Genomic DNA, 19,170 nt, shown 5'->3' on the forward strand with positions numbered 1-19,170 from the left:
GAACAATCGCCAATTACGAGTGATGAGATCATGACTTTGGACGTAGTCGCCTATGCCCGGGTGATGTAATCGTAAAGTTTAAATACTATAAAATACCTTGACGCAATGTTATCCTCTCGTCAGCATTTTATATCATTCATCTGTACTCTTCCCATATATACCAGTATCAACAGTACATACAACATACCAACACTCACCATGTCGGACAAGCCTATGGACGCTACCAACCTGAACAAGGACACCATGCCCAAGGCGATGGATGCGCAGGGTAGCATTGGCAAGCAATTCACCGGTTTGTCGCTCCCTGGCCCGATTGAATACAATCATGCTCATTCTCTCACGAATAGAACAAGGTGCAATTGGATCAATGGGTCAAAAGATTGGTGGCCCCTTCGACAAGGAGGGTATGATTGGAAAGCAGTTCACCCCGGAGGGCAGCATCGGCGGGGCTGTTCAGAACGCAATGGGTGGAGAGAAGAAGGCAAAAGAGTAGCCTTGAAAGGTGCTTCAGGACCATATGAATCTAAGCCAATAATGGGAAAACGCCTCGTGTTAACGCAACTTTGCAATTCTATGAACTGTGCCACCGTCTCTGCCGGAACCGTCATCCAGGGATCTTAGCGCCCAATGGAACAGTATCAAGACATAGTCTGAGGTTAGGGGGTAAAATTGGCTGTCAAACCCGCAGCTGTCACTCCAAATGGGTCTTCACGATCGGAGTTACATACTCAATCTGTAACTTGACCCCAGAATCCTGGTGTGCCCCCGGGGAAGGTCCTTAGTGGCGGCAAACCCGCCTAAACGCCCAGCCACAGACAGCCAGCCACTGAAGACCTTGAAAAGGAAGGTCAGGTTCCCATAACAGTTCAAGTTCAAGGATCCAGCGGATCTCTCCAAGGATGTCTCAAGGGTAGGTCCAAGGATAAACGCGCGGCAGCAGCGTCAAAAGCAGCCTATTCGACGCCGGAACGGCCCGTCCGTGTGATAGGTCTCCATGGCTACATGTGGCCAGGGACGAACGAGGAATACAACATGCCATGGCTTGTCGTTGAATGGAGACGTGATGGGTCTCGTGCCAAGATCTTCACAAGGGGTCTGGCAAGGATGTCTCGCAGCTTCTTGTCTGGGATCGGTTCTTGTGAGTCTGTCCTACAGCATTTACAACATCCTCAAATATCGCAAAATACGTTCATTGAGATTCCTCACTTACATATCGCCTTCACTATTCCGCCGTAAGCATTGGCCCGCTCGGTTGGTTCACGTCTGACGACTCCATTAACGAACCAACGAGCCGCTTCTTTTTGTTTTCTGTGATTGCCGAGATAAGCTTCCGCTCGATGCCGTAGCCCGCCGCCATCGTTTCATCCCAGCGAGGGTCAAGCAAGACAAGCAAGGCTTGATTGGCTCTGAAGCGACGGAATCAAGCGGAGATTGCGATTGTCCAATAAGAAGCTATTGCGATATGTGTGTCTCACTCCACATGCTCTGTCACGTCTTATCACATCGTATCGCGAAAAACGCCGCACGCAAAAGGGAGATTAAAGTGCAGGCATGAACAATTTAGGTCTCACTGATGGTGCAAGGATGTTGCTCCTAACAAGCTTTTTACAGGTTTTCTCAGCTGTGCGAGAAGCGAAGGATGCAAGTGCTTCGCTAAGAGGTGTTGATCATGTTTGTAGAGTGATCAAAGCGTTTCTTCGTGCTTACTGAACCTGGGTACTTGACATGTCGTTATCTCCGGAGTCGTGAGAAAACATTGCGCAATGTTCATTGTTCAGCACAATCTCATCATTCCTTAAGAGGACATGCAGCTTGGCATGATCTGTTGGCTCGAGAGACGGGAGATGGGCATATGTACGTGATCATAACCCATGCGCCGGGGATTACAGATGCAAGGCACCCGTCCCGTAGCCATCCACCCAACAGCGGCGGGACCGATGCGGCCGGAGCCAGGTTCATGGCCCTCCACGCTGTTGGTCGTGAATTCCCTCTTGTCTCAGTTTCAGCGGTTGATGCCTCTATCTGATCACACAACGTCAAGGTATCAGCCAGCGCCAAAAACAAACTCGGTCGGATTTCTGCATCCCCTGCTGCCTCTGTCTCGGCATGTTAGACATGCAGGAGGAACATCAACAGACGCACTGTGGATCCCGCGGCCGACCTAATCACCCTAGTGAGGCACACTGTCATCAGAGGTTACGTACGCTTCCAGATCCTTTGTTCTTCCTGCCATGTCAGCCCCTCCTCCCTTCGTAATCTTTCTCACGCGACCTCTTTCTCTACTGTAAAGTGCTTCAAAATGTCGTTGGAAAAGGCCACTGGCCTGGTCCAGCGTTTCCGAAGTCCACGGCGCGTTCTCTTGCAACTCACTCTTTTCGTCAGCTTATCATTATTCCTTCTCTTCGTCACTTGTAGAGGCTGGCCCTCTGAGTGGATGCGCGTCGATTGGTCGCAATTGTCCCAGGCTGAACTCGACAACATCACTGCCACGGCGAGAGAGTTTGCAGACCACGAGATTCAAGCGCCATACAAAGACCAATTCTGGGAGGTTGGACAAAGGTCAAGACAACTAAGTCAATGGATATCTCAATCTGACAAATTAAATCCCAATTCTTGGGTCGGAAAAGAGTTACTCGCCACCACCGAGACGACGGCCCAAAATCTCTTCCCCTTCCTCCAGAGGCCCGCGCGCAATCCCGAGTCAAGAACGCCGTTATCCGATTTACGAAAATCCTTCGTCAGAGGCTCGCGTGGTATCGTCATTCCCGTTGGAGGAGGAGAACAATCGATCCGTTTTGCCGGCCATTTGATCGTCTCTCTCCGAAAAGTTCTGGGATGCACCCTACCGATTCAGATCGCCTTTGCGGGAGATGAGGACCTATCAAGAGAAGAGCGCGACAAACTTGCCCAACTAGAGGGATACATGGACATTGAATTCCTCAATGTCTTTGACGTTTTCGACGACTCGACGATGAAGCTTAAAGATGGTGGATGGGCTATCAAGGCATTCGCTGTTCTTGCATCGAGGTTTGAACAGGTCATTCTCATGGATGCAGATGCCGTCTTTCTACAAAAGCCCGAGACACTATTCTTCCAAAGACGCTACATCGAGAAGGGCGCCTACCTGTTCCACGATCGTCTACTTTGGCAGCATGCCTTCCGATCAAGACACGACTGGTGGAAGGATCAAATCAAGGTCCCTTCACCCGAAATGTACAACTCGTTGGTCTGGACAGAAGACTACGCCGAAGAATGCGACTCTGGCGTCGTTGTCGTGAACAAGGGCAGAGTCGACGTTCTCGTCGGCATGCTCCACGTGGCTTGGCAAAACACGTACGACGTCCGCGAAGAAGTCACATACAAGTTGACCCACGGAGATAAGGAGTCTTGGTGGCTTGGCCTAGAACTTGGCGGTTCGACATACGAGTTTGAGAAGCACTATGGCTCTATGATTGGCTGGGCCGACGACGCCAATGCCCAGAACGTCACAAAGGTGTGCAGCTTTGTCATTGCACACACAGACGACAAGGACAAGTTGATATGGTACAACGGAAGTTTGTTAAAGAACAAAAAGGTGGACCCCAAGGGATACGAGGTTCCTGAGTACTGGATGGTGGATGGAAAGTGGCACAAGGGTGCTACAAAGGCGGACATGAGTTGCATGGATGGCTCGGAAGCCATTGAATTGACTGATGAAGAGAAGCGTGTGCTCAAGGAAAGCATTGGCGCCGCAAAGAAAGTGGACGAGGCTTTGAAACTGAAGCTGGACTAGAGACATGGCGGTTTTTGAATGTTTAATATGATATCATAGCGGTGTAGTTTATACCTGTATAATTAGGATTAATCTGTTATAAAAGTATTCAAACTGCCATGATGTTGAATTTGTCAAGGCATCATCTTTCGTTGCAACTCACTGGGTAATGATGGCAAAGGCATGTGTTTGATCACCGCCGTCAATACTGAGGTCATATTTTGCCACAATTCAACTTCTCCTGGTGTTTTTTATGGGTTCCAGAATCGATACTCGCCCGGGTTGAGCGATCTCCTAACCAAAACCTTTCGTGACCAAGATTGGCGGTGTTGGGGGATGCAGCTAGTAAGTTGGTTTTCGGTGGGCAAGGAACAACCCTTTTATCCCCATACATGGAGGCGATTCCAGGCTCTTTTACACTTGAACAGAAAAAAAATTGTTATTAACCCGGCCGGATTTTTTTTGGGCAAGTTACCAGTCTTTCTTCTCGATACTGCTTGTACGGGTGGTCTCATCCCTGCTACCCTGCACTAGTGAGACTTGGGCCCAGGGCTCTCCCAAGGACGAGGTGATATAGAGAGGTTATGGCGATAGAACGGAGTCTTTGTGGTTCCATATTCTCATTTCAAAGCAGTTTTACTTTAAATATTGCATTTGATGTTGAACGCCTCGAAAAGAGCTCCGTGAGAACCGTTCGAAGGACGGTAGCATGGGGCTGAGACACCGTTAGAGTGCATGCATGATCTCAAACTCACCGAGAAACACTATGCATGGTCAAGGTTATCGCAAAGCTGAGATTCTATGGCAATGCCTATGTTGCCGAGAATATGACGAAGATGGCTAACAAAGGTTTCATGATCCAGGATGAACCAATCTTAACCACCACTGCTGTCATTCAGCATTTCACACCCGGATATCATTTGAAACAGCCTATCAGGTAAGCAAGAGGGAGAGTATTATGGAGCACCACGGAAATCACCAAGATCAAATTCCCCCTTGAGGCGTATCACGTCTTTCATATAACTCCGTACCACTACGCGTATCGCGTCATACGAACTTATACGCGTATAGCATCACCAGGTTTCCAAACCGACGCGCGGCTGAGCGCCCCTGCCCCGGCTAAACACCCAATCAAACTCGCGACTTGTAAGGAACGCGACCTTGGCCCGTCACGTAAGACAAAAAACCCGAGGAATCCGGTGCGGGGTTCGAAAGGATGACGCCAGCACCGTCACGGATCTTGTCCCTACTGGTTGGTGGCGACGAGTGTCAGCGTAACCAGTTTGGAGTGAACATCTGATCCTTGGTCCTGATATAAACGTTGCTTGCCACACCGCTGCGAACTTGTCGACGTTATCGTGCTTCACTTGCAAGTCAGGTGACCGACGACATTGGCATTCATCAACTGTGCCTCATTCAAGATGAGATTGGTACCAGCGCTTACGCTGGCTTCGGCCGCCTCGGCCATCGTCATCCCCCAGGCCTTGGACGAGTTCAATCACCTGAAGAACGACATCAAGGCCACCCTAGAGGAGCTGCCCTCTCGGATCGCCGGATCCGTCGATGAGGCTGTCGAGCATCTCTCCTCCGAAATCTCCAACGCCGTCCACAAGAAGCTTGAGGACCCAGAGGTCCACGGCCATCCCACCGAAGCTCCTATTGACCTACTTGGACTGGATCTGTCGGATTTGACTATTTGGGAAATCCTTGAGAAGAGCAACCATACCAAGGAGTTTTTCAAGCTGGTCGGGAAGCACGACAAGTTTGGCAAGCTTCTCAACAGTACTGACGCAAACTACACCCTCTTTGCGCCCATTGATGAGGCGTTTGAGCACATCCCCCACGACCACAAGCCCAGCGATGAGTTTGTCGAGAGCGTGCTCAACTACCACCTCGGCCTTGGAGAGTACCCTGCTGGAAGGATTCTCTTCACACACACTCTGCCCACTGCTTTGAACGAGCCATGGCTGGGCGGCAACCCCCAGAGACTTCGAACAAGCGTTGGCTTCAACGGTGTCAGAGTCAACCTTTATAGCAAGGTCGTCGTCGTAAACATTGTGCGCATCATCCCACCCTCTTAAGGATCTCTCCACTCACATCTGCACAGAAAGCCAAGAACGGTTGGATCCATGCTGTCAACCGCATCCTCGTCCCTCCGCCCATGATCGGTCGGGTCATCAGCCTCTTCCCCGCCCAGTTCTCAACCCTGCTGCTCGCTTACGACAAGACCGATTTCGTCAAGTTCGTGCACAACGTCAAGATGAACGGAAGCACCGTGTTTGCCCCCTCTAACAGCGCATGGGAGCGTCTTGGCCCCAAGGCCAATGGTAAGTGCTAAAACTCGCGTAGAAAATTCAAGCTAACATTTGCAGCCTTCCTCTTCAACACTGAGACTGGCAAGAAGTATCTCACCGCTCTGCTCAAGTACCAGATCGTCCCCAACACCACCGTCTACAGCGACGAGATCTACTACGGCGATGAAGAAGCCAACAAGGAAGACCAGCCCAAGATCAACGGCAACTTCCACATCGAGCTCCCTACCCTCCTTGAAAAGAGCCTCGGAGTCGACATCCACACCTGGAAGAGCTGGACCTCGATCGTCGTCAACGGCAACGTCGCCGTCGACTTTGAAGACGGAATCGGCAAGAACGGCGTCATCCACGTCGTCCGCAGCGTTCCCCTTCCCCCTGCCGAAAGGGTGGTCCACGAACCATGATTGGAGAAATCACCGTCCAGGAACTGAAGGAGAGACTTCGACCTTATGTTGAGGGCGAGGAGGAGAGTGAGGAGTGGGATGAGGAGGAGCTCTGAAGGATTCTTTTGCATGGACAAGGGCATCTGCAGTGATTGACGAGTTGGTTACACCATGAGTCATGTAAACGATAAGACAAGTCGGAAAAAGCCCGATCGGACGAGAATAGGCAACAATTAGGTATTGAAATATGTATGTTAGCGTCGGAGCTGTTGGTCTCCCCTTGCAACCTTGAGAGGCCCAAAAAGATACAGCAAATTCTCCATGAACCATTCCCAATATGCTCGCAGGAATATCCTTGCCATCAAGGATACGTAGTATCCAACCCCAGTTGCTGAGGGATTATATCTATCTATCCCCGCAACCTTAACCCCGGCCGATCAAGCACCACATACCGGGACAAGGTCACGTCAGCGCCAACAGACCAATAGTGGATCGCCTCTGCAACAACTACTATCCTCAGCGTAGGAATGATCAGATATCTGTTACAGTATCAAGTGGGAGAAAATCGGACAAGAGATGGGAGATGCAACGTTTCTAGCATGACGTCTTTGGATCTGTCTTGCTCGTGCTACTTGTGGTTCTATCTGCGTAGCATCGCAACCCTACCTGGCAATAATCGATTGACGACATTTCCAACCTCGATGAGGACTTTTCCATAACAGACATTATTGGGCGTCGATCGTAGCATCGTCTCCCCACGGAAAACTATTCACCTGTTCATGCTCCTCACTAACCCCGACATTATTTCCCGAAGGAGCAAATCTTGAAGCAGGGGCGGATAAAGGATAGATCGCAGTCTGGCAAATGGACACTCTAATGTTAAGCTTAAAAGAAGGTTATCTCCCACTAGCAAAGGCCCATCGACTTGTTTTGCAGGACGACCGAGTACCGAAACCAAGATGGCGGATATTTCCAAGGCTGTGGCAAACGAAAAGGTGCAAAGGGTAGATGACCCTTCTCCCGCCTCTGATTCTGACACCGTTGTTGCTGTGGTTCAAGAGAAGCCCAAGTCAACATGGAAGAGTTATTTGTGGGATACTTTTGACAAATCGCCCGAGGAGAGAAGGTTTCTTTTCAAGCTGGATGCTGCGTTGATGACGTTGGCGTCGCTCGGCTATTTTATCAAGTATCTCGACCAGGTGAGAACAACACGCACCAGCGACGAGTGAGAGTACTGATTTAGAAGGTCAACATCAACAATGCCTTTGTCTCGGGGATGAAAGAGGACCTGAACCTCATGGGAAACGAACTCAACTACATGCAAACGTGCTGGACGGTCGGATACGTGCTAGGAGAGATCCCTAGGTGAGATAACGTACCAGCCTAAGCTTTAGGATGATGTTGACGAGAGTAGTAACATGCTCCTCACTCGGATCCGTCCCAGCCTGTGGATCCCCTTTTGTGAGGTAAAAATAACCTCCCACGTGCGTCCCCACAACGGTCAATTTCTAACAATAGCGCAGGTCACTTGGTCCGTTCTGACGATCCTCCTTTGCAAATGTACCTCTGCGAAGCAAATCTACGCTTTACGCTTCTTCATCGGTCTTGCCGAAAGCACCTTCTATCCTGGTATGTAGTACTCTCTATCTTCTGGCTTAGTTATCCCGTCAAGGGCCGGGCTTCGACTATAACAAAGAACACAGCATCAACACATCATAGCATCATATTCCAATGCTAACACAGTGCTCAGGGATGCAGTACATTATTGGATCATGGTACCGAAAAGACGAGCTAGCGAAGCGATCGTGTCTCTTTCACGCAATGGGGAACGTCGGATCCATGGTGTCCGGCTATCTGATGGCCGGGTCCCACAACCTCGACGGCGTCCACGGTTTCCATGGCTGGCAATGGCTGTTCATTACTAATACGATCGTGTCGTTGCCTATTGCAATCTCTGGTTTCTTCTTCCTGCCCGACCTGCCCGAAATCACTCGCGTTTGGTACCTTACGAAGGATGAGATCGCACTCGCCAAGAAGCGAATGGAACTGGAAGGACGAGCTGAACGAGCGCCATACACCAAAGCCAAGTTCATCAAGATCTTTTCGAGTTGGCATATATACGCTCTCACGTTGTTGTATATCCTCTTCAACAATGGAAACGGCGGAAGCTCGCAACCTGCGTTCCCCATCTGGCTGAAAGAACAAGGATACACCATCCAGGAGGTCAACATCTACCCAACCATCGTTGAGGTGATTAGCATCGTCACCACGTTGATCTACGCTTGGACTTCAGACAGTCTGTTCCGCGGAGCGCGCTGGCCGGCGATCCTCTTCTCGGGCCTCGTCAAAATCATTGCCTACGCCGGCCTCACAGTATGGAACGTCCCCAACGCATTCACCTGGGCATGCTTCATGCTCTGTGGCTTCGGAGGAGGTATCAGCGGCCTGACATTTGCTTGGGCGCACGAGATTTGCAGTGATGACAACGAAGAGAGAGCTCTTGTCACAGGTGCCATGAACGAGATGGCATACGTGTTTCAGGCTTGGCTGCCCTTGGTTATCTGGCAACAAGTAGAGGCGCCGGTTTATCCAAAGGGATATCCTACCATGGTCGGCATGGCTGTGGCTCTTATTGGAACTGCATTTTTGATTCGGTTTTTGCACAAAAAGGAGCAGAGAGGACGACACGCGTTGGGCAGGCCCAGCTTAGAGGAAGATGTGAGCTTGGGTCTTCATGTCATCTGTTAGGTGAACAATAGTGTAGCTCAATAGCTTCTCTCTACTTACCCACTCTCACCGGATCTGCGTATTTAATGAAGTTAACTTGGAACGTTGGCAGCCCTAGCTCCTCTCAAGCATAATAATTAGCTAAACATGGATAATGATAAAAGTAAAGCTTTAGAGCTTCTTTCCCTATTGTTATTATACTCTATTCATTATCTTTAGGGGAGGATAAGCTAAAGGTTACACTAGTGTCTCTCTGTTTCATCGACCCGGATGGCAGTCAAGTCCCCCTGGTATTATGAGACGAAACTCGAGAGACACGTGATCTACCGTAGATTGCCGTTTTTAAGGTCTTCTTGCTTACTAGCTTAGCTTCGGCTCAGCTATTCACCAGCCCCGTACCTGGGAATATGACACATTGTTCACCAATGGATTTGCTGGCACGTAAAAGTCCTTTTTCACTGGAAATCAAGCTGCCATATATGTGGCCATGGTAACGTTACATGCCTAGATACACAGCAGATATTCTGCGACATACTGCCAATCACAGACACATAATTCTAGTCCAATCGCTGGTGTTAAACAAAGGCGGGGTCAATGCAGCCTGACAACCCGACGGATCAGAATAATAACTGACAGCATGTCTCTCAGCACTCGCCCGCTCCCCGTACATCTTTCGTACTTTTTCTCCTTCATCATCTGCTTTCTCAATCAAGCACAACCACACCAATATGAAGACCCTAACCCGCCCTCATGTCATCGTCGTCGGCGGTGGCATCGTCGGTGCCTCCATCGCCTGGCACCTGGCTCGCGAGACTACGGTGACCATCGTCGCCGAAGATGTTGGGGGCCCAGCTACTGCAGCCTCTTTTGCGTGGCTCAACGCCAGCTCGGCCAACGAAAAGTTCTACTATGAATTTCGCCGTCGTTCCTTGGAGCGATGGAAGCAGATCAAGCTCCAGCTTCCTGACCTCCCAATTTCTTGGAGCGGGTCGCTAAACTGGCACAAGTCGCCCGAAGATCTTGTGAAGAAGGAGAAGAATCTCAGCGCCTGGGGCTACGACGTTGCCCACATGCAAAAATCTCAAATCGCCGAGCGAGAACCCTTCATAGACACTTGTATCCTCCCAGAATGGGGTCTCTGCTATCCCGAGGAGGGTGCCATTGAAGCGCACATTGCCGCTCGCCAGCTGATAGCCGACGCAGAAGCCAAAGGCACCAAGTTGATCAGAACTACAGCAAAGGGGTTTTGCAAGAACAACGGCCGCGTCAGTGGGGTTGTTTTGGCCTCTGGGGAAGAGGTGCAAGGCGATCACGTTGTTGTCGCCGCTGGCTTGGGCAGCGTGTCTCTTCTGGCAAGTGAAGAGCTAGCACTCCCGGTCACCCGTGTACCTGCTTTGCTCGTGAATTCGAAACCTACAGAGAAGAAGCTGGTGAACGAGGTTATCAACTCCAAGTATTTATACGTGCGTCAAACGCCTGATGGTGTCATCCGGGCGGGTTGCGAGTATCCAGGCGATGACCCGGGTGATGATCCGGAGCAAACAGCGCGTGACGTCTTCGCAAAGATTCGGCAGACGTTGGTTGGCGGGAGCAACCTCGAGTTCGATCACTATACTATTGGACACAAGCCGATCCCCGAGGATGCGCTGCCTATCATTGGACCGACCGGCCTTGATGCCCTCAGTATTGCAGTCATGCACTCTGGGGTGACAAATGCTGCCATAGTCGGAGAACTGCTCAGCAAGCAGATCTTGACGGGCGAGACTGACCCAGCGCTCGTCAACTTTCGGCTCGACCGATTTACCAGGTAGACAACGAAGCTACCTTGATTTTGTTCTTCCGCTCGTCATTGCTTTTCTTTTCGGTGTCAGAGTCGGGCTATATAGATTGATCCTATAGCTCCTCATCTTTAGGAACGGATTTTCGCTTCATGGTAGTGGCTTGTTGACCTTGTTTACCTTTCTTCTTCTTCTGTCCCAAGTCTGACACTTGGTCTTCTTCCTGCAAACTAGCTCCCTGGCCGCTGAACTGAATTTTCGCTTTTACGGCGACCGCTCCAGCGTCCAAGAATGGGACGCTATCGGAGATGGCTTCCTCGGCGCCATGCGTATCCATCTAGTACATGAATGGCAAGGGCGGCGATAGCACGTTGTACGATGCGCTGAGTCGAATGGAGTTCCTCCCTGGCGTCTCCGGGAGTTTGTAAATGATGGGGAGTCATGGGAAAGCTTTTGTCTATTATAGACTGCCTGAATCGACCAGATGTAGCCGTGAAAAGTTCAAGATGGCAAGAGTCCTACCAGTATCATCAAGTAAAAGATACATCGTGGATTACTTCTCATGTCAGCGCCTTTGGTTACATCTCCCCCAATTTGCCCAATTGCCATCTTCCCCTTGTAGATTCATTCCAGGTTCAAGCTATCCGTCCTATCTCCAGCTCCCCTGCCCATCCATTCTAATCTGGAATCCTTGGAACGCGGTTAAAAGATACAGCTACGAGCTCTTGAGTTACGTTGAATTCCCTATACCTTAGTGGTCGATGCAGACACCAAAGTACATTTGGATAGACATCAACATACCTCGAATAATCCTCTGCACTTTTGCAACCACCCGCTGCACATGACTCTGCCTCTTCCTAACCTCTGAAACGTCATTAGAGAATAACATATCTCAAGGAATCCGATGATCTCGATAGTGTCGTTTTGTTGCCCATACCGGCCCTGATAGCGCTTTAAGCCCACACATATGATCTATTGCTCGCCTATAGCCTACTCAAGCTCTTCCTCGAGGTCCGGTATAAAAAACCCGACGATACAGCCACATTCGTCTGCCAGTATCTCTATGTGATCTGGCACTAGTGGGTTATATGGTATCATGTGGCTGAATATCCACCATCCACAAAGATAGTCTGTCCCGTCACTGCAGCACTGGCCTCGCTAGCCAAGTACACAGCAACTCCTGCAAAGTCCTTGGGAATACCATTCCTTCCTATCATGGTTCGGGCAGCATGAGCCTCCACCTTTGTCGGGTCGCTAAACACAGGTGCTGTTAAAGGCGTTTCCACCACGCCCGGCGCAACAGCGTTGCACAAAACACCTTGTCGAGACCAAGCCTCTGCCTGGGACCGCGTCAAGGACAGAAGCCCTCCCTTGGAGGCACCGTAGGCGCCGCTATTGCCGTAAGCGCGGAAACTCTGCTGACTGATGACGTTGATGATGCGTCCATATCCTTTTGATGCCATCTTTGGCCCGAATGCTTGGCCGAGGATGAATGGCGCTGTGAGGTTCGCCGCGATGGTGTTATCCCATACTTTTTGGGAGAGATCATTCATGTGAGGGCGGTCGTTTACTCCCGCAGCGTTGACGAGGATATCCGGAGTTCCAACACTCGACGTGATCGTGTCAATCGCGCCCTTCAGAGATGCTCGGTCCGCCAAGTCTGCCGTGACGGAAGTGGCTTCAACGTGGTATTCGGCGAGTTTGTTGATGGTTTCTTGCAACGGCTCTGGTCGACGAGCAACAAGAACGAGACGACAGCCAGCGCGGCCCAGAGCAATAGCCATTTCACGCCCAATCCCAGAGCTGCCTCCTGTAACGACGGCAACCCTGCCGGCAAGGCCGAAGAGGGATGAGAGATAGCTTCCGATAGCTTGAGGACTTGGAGTCATGGTGTCGAGACATGAGAGTTCAAGGATGCAATGGGAGGAAGGAGGAATGAAAGAGGTATGGCGATATATCCGAGACAAGTCAACCCGTGGCCGAAATCGGCGATGATCAGTCCAAGGGCGCAGAGGCGTTATGCGGGGTAGGCGGTTCACAATGTCTTGAATGACGGTGACTCAGCGCCTCAATCGGATGCTGAATGGCATTGAAGTATTTGGAGAGATGTGTCAGGAAGTAACAACAACTGCCCCGAGCTCGATGCGAGCAAAGAATCCCTTCGTCAAGTTGCCATCGCCCTCAGAGACGGCCCCCCTCCCCGTTCATTTATAACTTTAAAGACGCCGATGCTTTATAATGGGACTTTAACGCTGCAATTTATTGAAAGCTACTCTCTTTCTGACAATGCGTGGCACAGTCTGCAATTCTCCATAGAGGACGACATGGGGACAAGAGGCTGGAAGTATCAGCCATTGCTACCCCAATGGCAACAGCGTATGTCACAGCTCGGAACCCTGCTCTGTACTCGGACCATGCTTTGAGGTCGAATGTCGCTCAAACACCTCGCCAAACCCATCAAACGACGGTTCGTGCTTCCACCAGAGAGCGTCTATAACATCGTCATCACCCTTAACACTGCCAAACCTCGAGGTGTAGAAGTCTTCCCCATATCCATCATACCGAGCTAGCCTGGCAGCCTCGTTATGAGTCAAGAACCAAAAGAAGCTATCATCTTGGTATGTCTTCAGTTCGAACGTGTCCCTCTTTCTTCCCATGAACGAGATATGGAGGTTGCCTTGATCGTTGAGCGCAACGTCGATGAAGAAATTCTTGACTTTGTTGAAGTAGCGCCCGACATAGCTGTCTAGAGGCCTGCATGGCTCAGAACGTGTTCGATCGTCAACGAGTCCCTTGTGAATGCTCTCCAACCTTGTCACTGCCAGATCTCTCGACCTTTTGGCCAGTTTCACATAGTCGTGTGCATTGTCAAGATTGTCCAGCAGAGCCTCGATGACCAGATCGTTGATGTACCTGGAGCCGTCATTCAACGACAGCGAGTTCGTCAACACCACAACTGCCTGTTTAGTCTCTGGGAAAAGCGTTGCATGAGTCTGGTATCCCGGGATATCGCCACTGTGCCAGATGGCAAGACGAGACGGAGCTCCAGTGCCGGCCAACGGGTTAAGGTCTGGATCTCCGCGCGATGGAGCTAGGACTGACGGTAGTTGGGATCTTAGCCAGCCATAACCGTATGAGTGCTCTCGGACGAGGGGCAATGGTAGAACGTTCCAGCCTGTCCACATAGCTGGGAGTTCAGAGAACGATACGGGCTGGCCCTTGGGAGTGAAATTCCGTTCTGTGCCAAGCTCGACGTGTTCAGCGGCAGCATCCAACAAAGCATTGTAAAAGATGAGAAGGTCAGAGACGGAGCTCCGAACACCGCCAACCGGGCCCATCAAAACGTGATCTCCCTGGAGGGCAGGCGAGATGCGAATCGGTGTAGCGTCGGAAAGGGCAGCGTAGGGCTTGGCTTCATTTTCCGTTTGTTCAGTCCGGTCGGTGAAGTAGGTTCTCTTCATGCCTAGGGGGCGAAGCAGGCGCTCGTGAAGGGATGAGGAGTATGATGAGCCGGAAACCTTCTCGATGACATGCCCAAGAACCTCGTACGCAAAGTTGTTGTAAACAAAAGACCCACGGAAGGGCTGTTGTTGCGGAACATAGTTGAGAATTTTGATGGCATCGGAATGGTTGAGCAAGGGCACATTGTCAGAGCCCAGCCAGAGAGAGTCGCAAGCTGACAAACCGGTGTGATGACAAAGGAGGTCCCCGATGGTGGTATGGCTGCTCAGATCTTGAGGATCTCTCTGAAACTCAGGCAAGACCTGGCTCAAAGGGTCGGTCCAGCTCAAGCGACCTTCTTGGACTAGCTGAGTGAGTAGAGCGGAAGTGAAGGCTTTAGTTAGGGAACCGAGGACGAAAGTGCTGTCGCTGTCGCAAGGGATTTGCTTCTCCACGTCGCATAAGCCATACGAGGCCTGATGGATGATTTTTCCATTATCTATGACACCGATAGCAACCCCTGGGATTCCTGACAAGCGACTTATCTCAGTGATGGTCGAAGAAAGGCTCGCGAAGACTGCACTGCTGGGGACTTTCATAGTGGATGACATGGAGAGGTATGACTTGAACACTTGAGCGGCGAGATAGGCGGAGGGGGGCTTTGTCTGTGGGAGATAAAGAGAAGGTGCAGGCTTGGGGAGGTGGCTTTTGACCCTCTGGTGTGCGTGAGGGGGGTTAGGTCAGCCGTCGAACAAAGGAATGAGCTGGGGAGACCGTGATATGAAGCCTATTGATCATTCTCGGAATGAAACGAACGGTCTACAGCCTGGTCAGCGCTGAAAACGACACTGACTGGGGCATATTCAGAGGTTCGGGTTGTGTGTGATGTTCTGCGCCATGGAAAGTATTCAGGGTTGGAAGCCGTAACATTGCAAAGGTGACACCAATGCTCGAACATGAGCCAAGGTGCATCATATTTGAGAATCTCCATCTACCTATCTACCTATTCAATAGGAAGGACTGGTCTTACTGAGCCTATTCCACGATGCTCTACCCAAGCTCACTCGCGATGCTCTGGTGTTGCTTCTATCCGCACCACGACCAACCACGTAGTCGCGTCAGCCAGATCAATGACACCCGGTCCCTGAATCTCTAAATGGGCAATGTGCTCTCTCAAAGCACTCAGCTGTCCCTCTGCACCTCCACTCTTATCCCCAGTAGATCCCTCCAGGACCGCCTTGACCGAGACACCAAGAACCTCGGAAAGCTGTTCAGTATTGACCAAGCTCGCATGGAGGCCTCGCTTGTTGAACCAATCCTTGTTGGCAACGGTGACATAGGCCACCGCTCGCTCCGCCGGTGTCTTTGGCTTCCTCGTCACAGCCGCGATTGTATGGGCTGGGAGGCTCACGACTGTGCCAACCGCACCAAGAGCAGCGCCGACGGGGATGGAAATGGCGCCGCCGATGACACCAAAGGCTGCCCCAATGATGTTGCCCCTCTTTGCATTATCGCCAATGTTCTTTCCAACGCTCTTGGTGTGGGAAACAACGTTCTTGACATAGCTTGTCGGACGCTGGCCGACCTTTTTGGCAATGTCCCCAGCGTGGTTGATTGCGCGCTCGCCAACCTTGGCCGTCAAAAAAGCAGAAATTGTGTCCAGGAAAGAAGACCATGCTTCTTGTGTGATGCCATGGCTCAGCAGAGCTGGAGGGTAGGCATTGAGGAAGGGAGCAGTGGGAGTGGGGGACTCCTGGGGGATTGCGATAGGTGGCTGCTTGCTCGAAGATGCCTCAGAGTAGGTGGGCAAGGGATCATCGGAGGGGAAATTGAAGGGCGCGTCTGCCGTTGGGCGCATTGAGGCCTTGGAGGATTCGCCAGTAGCTGCGGGCGGGGATGTCATGTCCCGAGCTGAAGATGGCTCGCCTGTCTCGTAGGCAGGAGGAGCATCGCCCTCCTCCGGGGCCTTGTTGGCAAGATGCTCTTTCTCTTTCTCAGACGGCATTTTTGATGAGTAAATAGTGAAGGGAGATGATGATGACTCTGGGTTCAGCCATGAAGTGGGATCTTAAGGAATGCGATGAGCTCGTCAGGTGACTCGACTCGGCCACAGCGTCATCGGCTAACCGGCACCAGAGAGTAAGACGACAACTACCTAATCGGTTCATTCCAGCCAAGAGGGTTATTATAGATTATGAATTTTGAGGGATATTTTATTTCCACGTATAATATACATCTCATTCTTATCGTAGGGGCCGAAAAGGTCATGGTTGATTTGTGACGGCGTTGCTAGTCACTACAAGCGACATCCAGCATCCATTGTCAGTTTGTCACTGACCCACCTAGGCAAACATGACTAAAAGACGAAAACAACTTCAGAACGAAACATGCTTGTAGTTTTGCTTCAAAAAGGAACACCTTCTTCGTCTTTTTTCCGCAGATTACCCCCATTACTGATAAACCAAGACTCCTTCTCTGTTGTCCCGTCATCTCTCCTCGCCCAAAGATCCTGCGCAAAACTGCAGGTCTTGAAATGTTGCAAGAAGCCCGCCCTTAAAAACACCTGATCGCGGTGTTTCCTTTCATCTTCCGGCTCAACCATACCAGGTGGTACAATTCTCTCGAGGTGGAGTTGTATCCCTCTGCAGTTGACACCACGGTCAGCCTCTCCCCTTTGCGCGTTATACCAGGGATACATCGCAGCTGATGCGAACCGGTTGCTCTCCCAGTCTGCCATTCTGTACACAGCCGCTTCAATCGCTTTTTCCGGCACATCGAGTGACCTGAGTCTTGCGACAACTTGACGCGTCGGCATGAGCTGACGCCCGGTCCGAACACTTCTGTAAGATTGCAGACAGTATTTTCCACGCACAGGATGAAGAACTGGCCTCAGTTCTCTCTGATGATACTCAGTTAATCCCTCAACCGGGGAGAATTGGGTGACCAAATTGGAAACATTCGTCATACGCAACTCGGGTGCCTCGCTGAGGCAGGGAAGACAGCAACGCGTGCAGTCGGGAAGGTATAGGAAGCATCCAAAACCACCACAGACCTTGCAACTGTATGTCACAAGGGGACGGTACAGGTCTTTGATAGTGAAACATTCGCCTAATTTCGTTCGCAAAATCGCCACAAGGCCCTCGAGTCCGTGGGTGGAAACGAGCTTGTATTCGTGAAGACGTGTTGCAATCACCCGGGCGTGCCTATTGACACGGCGAAACTGAAGGTATGATACGGTATCAAGTTGGAGAAGGATGATGACGATGAGTTCTGGGGTGAGGAGATCCAAGACACCGAGTCTAAACGGCGGGTCATGTTTAAAAGGAGACGGGGTGGTGAAATATGTTTGAAGTAATGTCGCAATGGCTTGCATTTTATGTGGACGTGTGTGGACGAGAGCCAGAGCAAAATCTGTGCGATGGTACGAACAGACGCGAAGGACGTCTTGTCGATACTCCTCAATGCCTATCTCTGAAGACATTTTCTTGTCGTTGTTAGTAGAATGGGGAGTTCCGGTAGATCAGATCATGGGACGAATGAGTGAAGCGGCACAGCGCCTTGTACCTATCAGATCGGAGTATCATTAAATCCGGAGGCACTGTAGTTCAGGTATTTATGATCAAGGTTTGGATATGGGAGGGTTCTTCTTAGGCAAGCATAGCATGAATTGCCTGGAATCCCAATTGAAAATGGTTCAGATCAAGAGGGTCTTTACTAGAAGAGAAACTCAACACAAGAAAATTCCTATAGAGTATTAGGAGTGGGTTTGAAATTGTGTGCTAAATATGCCGATGACATGGAGTGTCACCCCAGAGCACATTGTGGTCTAGGCTTAGGTTCTACCTTTCTGCTGCTGTAGATGGGCAAGTCTATTACAATAAAAAAAAATAGATGAGAAATAAACCGTTCCTTTGCCTATGTTGCTCAACCAGATAAAATTCAATTCTCGGCATGGTGTACAAGCCAACTCATGAAAGGTGGACAGGCCATCTTCTTAGCCCATGTGCTGCACGGCATATGCAAGCCACGCTAGCGAAAAGCGGTAAGCGGCACAAAACAGACATGCTCAGCCCACTTCATACCCAACTAGCCCTCCTCTTCCTGTCAGGCCTCTCTTAGACTCTTCCAACTCCTGTTTGATGCTCATGAATGCTTTCGATAACTTACGCCGCCCGTGCGAACCGCCATCATTTGAAAGGAGATTGCCGAAGACTTGAATTATTCTAGCCCTCCGTCCTACGAGTCAAATATGGTGTGTATATCCTCATCAACAAATGACCCCTTCATTTGATCATCTTCTAGTCCCTCGAAGTAAGGGAGCTCACCAAGGACGACACGTTTTTCGAAGACGCCAGGCGAACTCCCTACGTTATCGATGGCGCAGGGCAAACGGTCTACTGAAAGGGTTGCTTCGTTCTGGTCTATAAGAGCAACGACACCACCAAGGCAGTGGATGAAAAGAAACACGGCGATGGAGAGGCCACGGTAGAAAAGGCGACTACCCTGTGGTTTGGGCCCCGGGGTGGCCGAGTGAAGCAGGATTAAAGATGACCAAACGGGAAAAGTAAATTGACCTTAGGTACGTGTTGAAGTTTCAGATTCCAGCTCAAACAATTTCATTGCGATCCGTGTCCTCTCCACTAATGCAAGAGATAAATAGACATGGGCTGTTGCCTCTTGCTGGTGCGAAATGATCATAGATACACTTCCTGTATGAGCGCGAGCTCGACTCACATCATCTTGATAGCCGGAAGTCTTTTCAACTGCGTCCACTATAT

At 50.6% G+C, this 19,170-nt stretch overlaps 9 protein-coding genes across 9 annotated transcripts; 5 read left to right on the forward strand and 4 right to left on the reverse strand.

The window, feature by feature from the left end:
• Positions 1–198: 198 nt before the first annotated feature.
• MRS44_004143 (uncharacterized protein) lies at positions 199–493 on the forward strand (the record flags this gene model as incomplete). Its single annotated transcript, XM_046281664.2, has 2 exons — positions 199–292; positions 348–493. The coding sequence occupies 2 exons, from the start codon at positions 199–201 to the stop codon at positions 491–493; spliced, it is 240 nt and encodes a 79-aa protein (XP_046125606.2).
• A 1,806-nt stretch (positions 494–2,299) lies between these two features.
• MRS44_004144 (uncharacterized protein) lies at positions 2,300–3,772 on the forward strand (the record flags this gene model as incomplete). Its single annotated transcript, XM_046277675.2, has 1 exon — positions 2,300–3,772. One exon carries the CDS (start codon positions 2,300–2,302, stop codon positions 3,770–3,772), a length of 1,473 nt encoding a protein of 490 aa, XP_046125607.2.
• Positions 3,773–5,172: 1,400 nt separating this feature from the next.
• MRS44_004145 (uncharacterized protein) lies at positions 5,173–6,562 on the forward strand (the record flags this gene model as incomplete). Its single annotated transcript, XM_065622075.1, has 4 exons — positions 5,173–5,808; positions 5,859–6,078; positions 6,124–6,413; positions 6,488–6,562. 4 exons carry the CDS (start codon positions 5,173–5,175, stop codon positions 6,560–6,562), a joined length of 1,221 nt encoding a protein of 406 aa, XP_065478147.1.
• An 843-nt stretch (positions 6,563–7,405) lies between these two features.
• MRS44_004146 (uncharacterized protein) lies at positions 7,406–9,194 on the forward strand (the record flags this gene model as incomplete). The annotated part of the gene is made up of 5 exons (XM_065622076.1): positions 7,406–7,645; positions 7,690–7,811; positions 7,861–7,912; positions 7,970–8,075; positions 8,197–9,194. 5 exons carry the CDS (start codon positions 7,406–7,408, stop codon positions 9,192–9,194), a joined length of 1,518 nt encoding a protein of 505 aa, XP_065478148.1.
• Positions 9,195–9,901: 707 nt separating this feature from the next.
• MRS44_004147 (uncharacterized protein) lies at positions 9,902–10,984 on the forward strand (the record flags this gene model as incomplete). Its single annotated transcript, XM_046267848.2, has 1 exon — positions 9,902–10,984. The coding sequence occupies one exon, from the start codon at positions 9,902–9,904 to the stop codon at positions 10,982–10,984; it is 1,083 nt and encodes a 360-aa protein (XP_046125610.2).
• A 1,061-nt stretch (positions 10,985–12,045) lies between these two features.
• MRS44_004148 (uncharacterized protein) lies at positions 12,046–12,840 on the reverse strand (the record flags this gene model as incomplete). The annotated part of the gene is made up of 1 exon (XM_046277676.2): positions 12,046–12,840. One exon carries the CDS (start codon positions 12,838–12,840, stop codon positions 12,046–12,048), a length of 795 nt encoding a protein of 264 aa, XP_046125611.2.
• Positions 12,841–13,332: 492 nt separating this feature from the next.
• On the reverse strand, positions 13,333–14,991 carry MRS44_004149 (uncharacterized protein; the record flags this gene model as incomplete). The annotated part of the gene is made up of 1 exon (XM_065622077.1): positions 13,333–14,991. One exon carries the CDS (start codon positions 14,989–14,991, stop codon positions 13,333–13,335), a length of 1,659 nt encoding a protein of 552 aa, XP_065478149.1.
• A 461-nt stretch (positions 14,992–15,452) lies between these two features.
• On the reverse strand, positions 15,453–16,397 carry MRS44_004150 (uncharacterized protein; the record flags this gene model as incomplete). The annotated part of the gene is made up of 1 exon (XM_046277677.2): positions 15,453–16,397. The coding sequence occupies one exon, from the start codon at positions 16,395–16,397 to the stop codon at positions 15,453–15,455; it is 945 nt and encodes a 314-aa protein (XP_046125613.2).
• A 399-nt stretch (positions 16,398–16,796) lies between these two features.
• Positions 16,797–17,873, reverse strand: MRS44_004151 (uncharacterized protein; the record flags this gene model as incomplete). The annotated part of the gene is made up of 1 exon (XM_046277678.2): positions 16,797–17,873. The coding sequence occupies one exon, from the start codon at positions 17,871–17,873 to the stop codon at positions 16,797–16,799; it is 1,077 nt and encodes a 358-aa protein (XP_046125614.2).
• Positions 17,874–19,170: the final 1,297 nt, after the last annotated feature.

This window comes from Fusarium solani, assembly GCF_023522795.1.
Source record: "Fusarium solani strain SB1 chromosome Unknown bctg00000002, whole genome shotgun sequence".
NCBI classification, from domain to species: Eukaryota; Fungi; Ascomycota; class Sordariomycetes; order Hypocreales; family Nectriaceae; genus Fusarium; species Fusarium solani.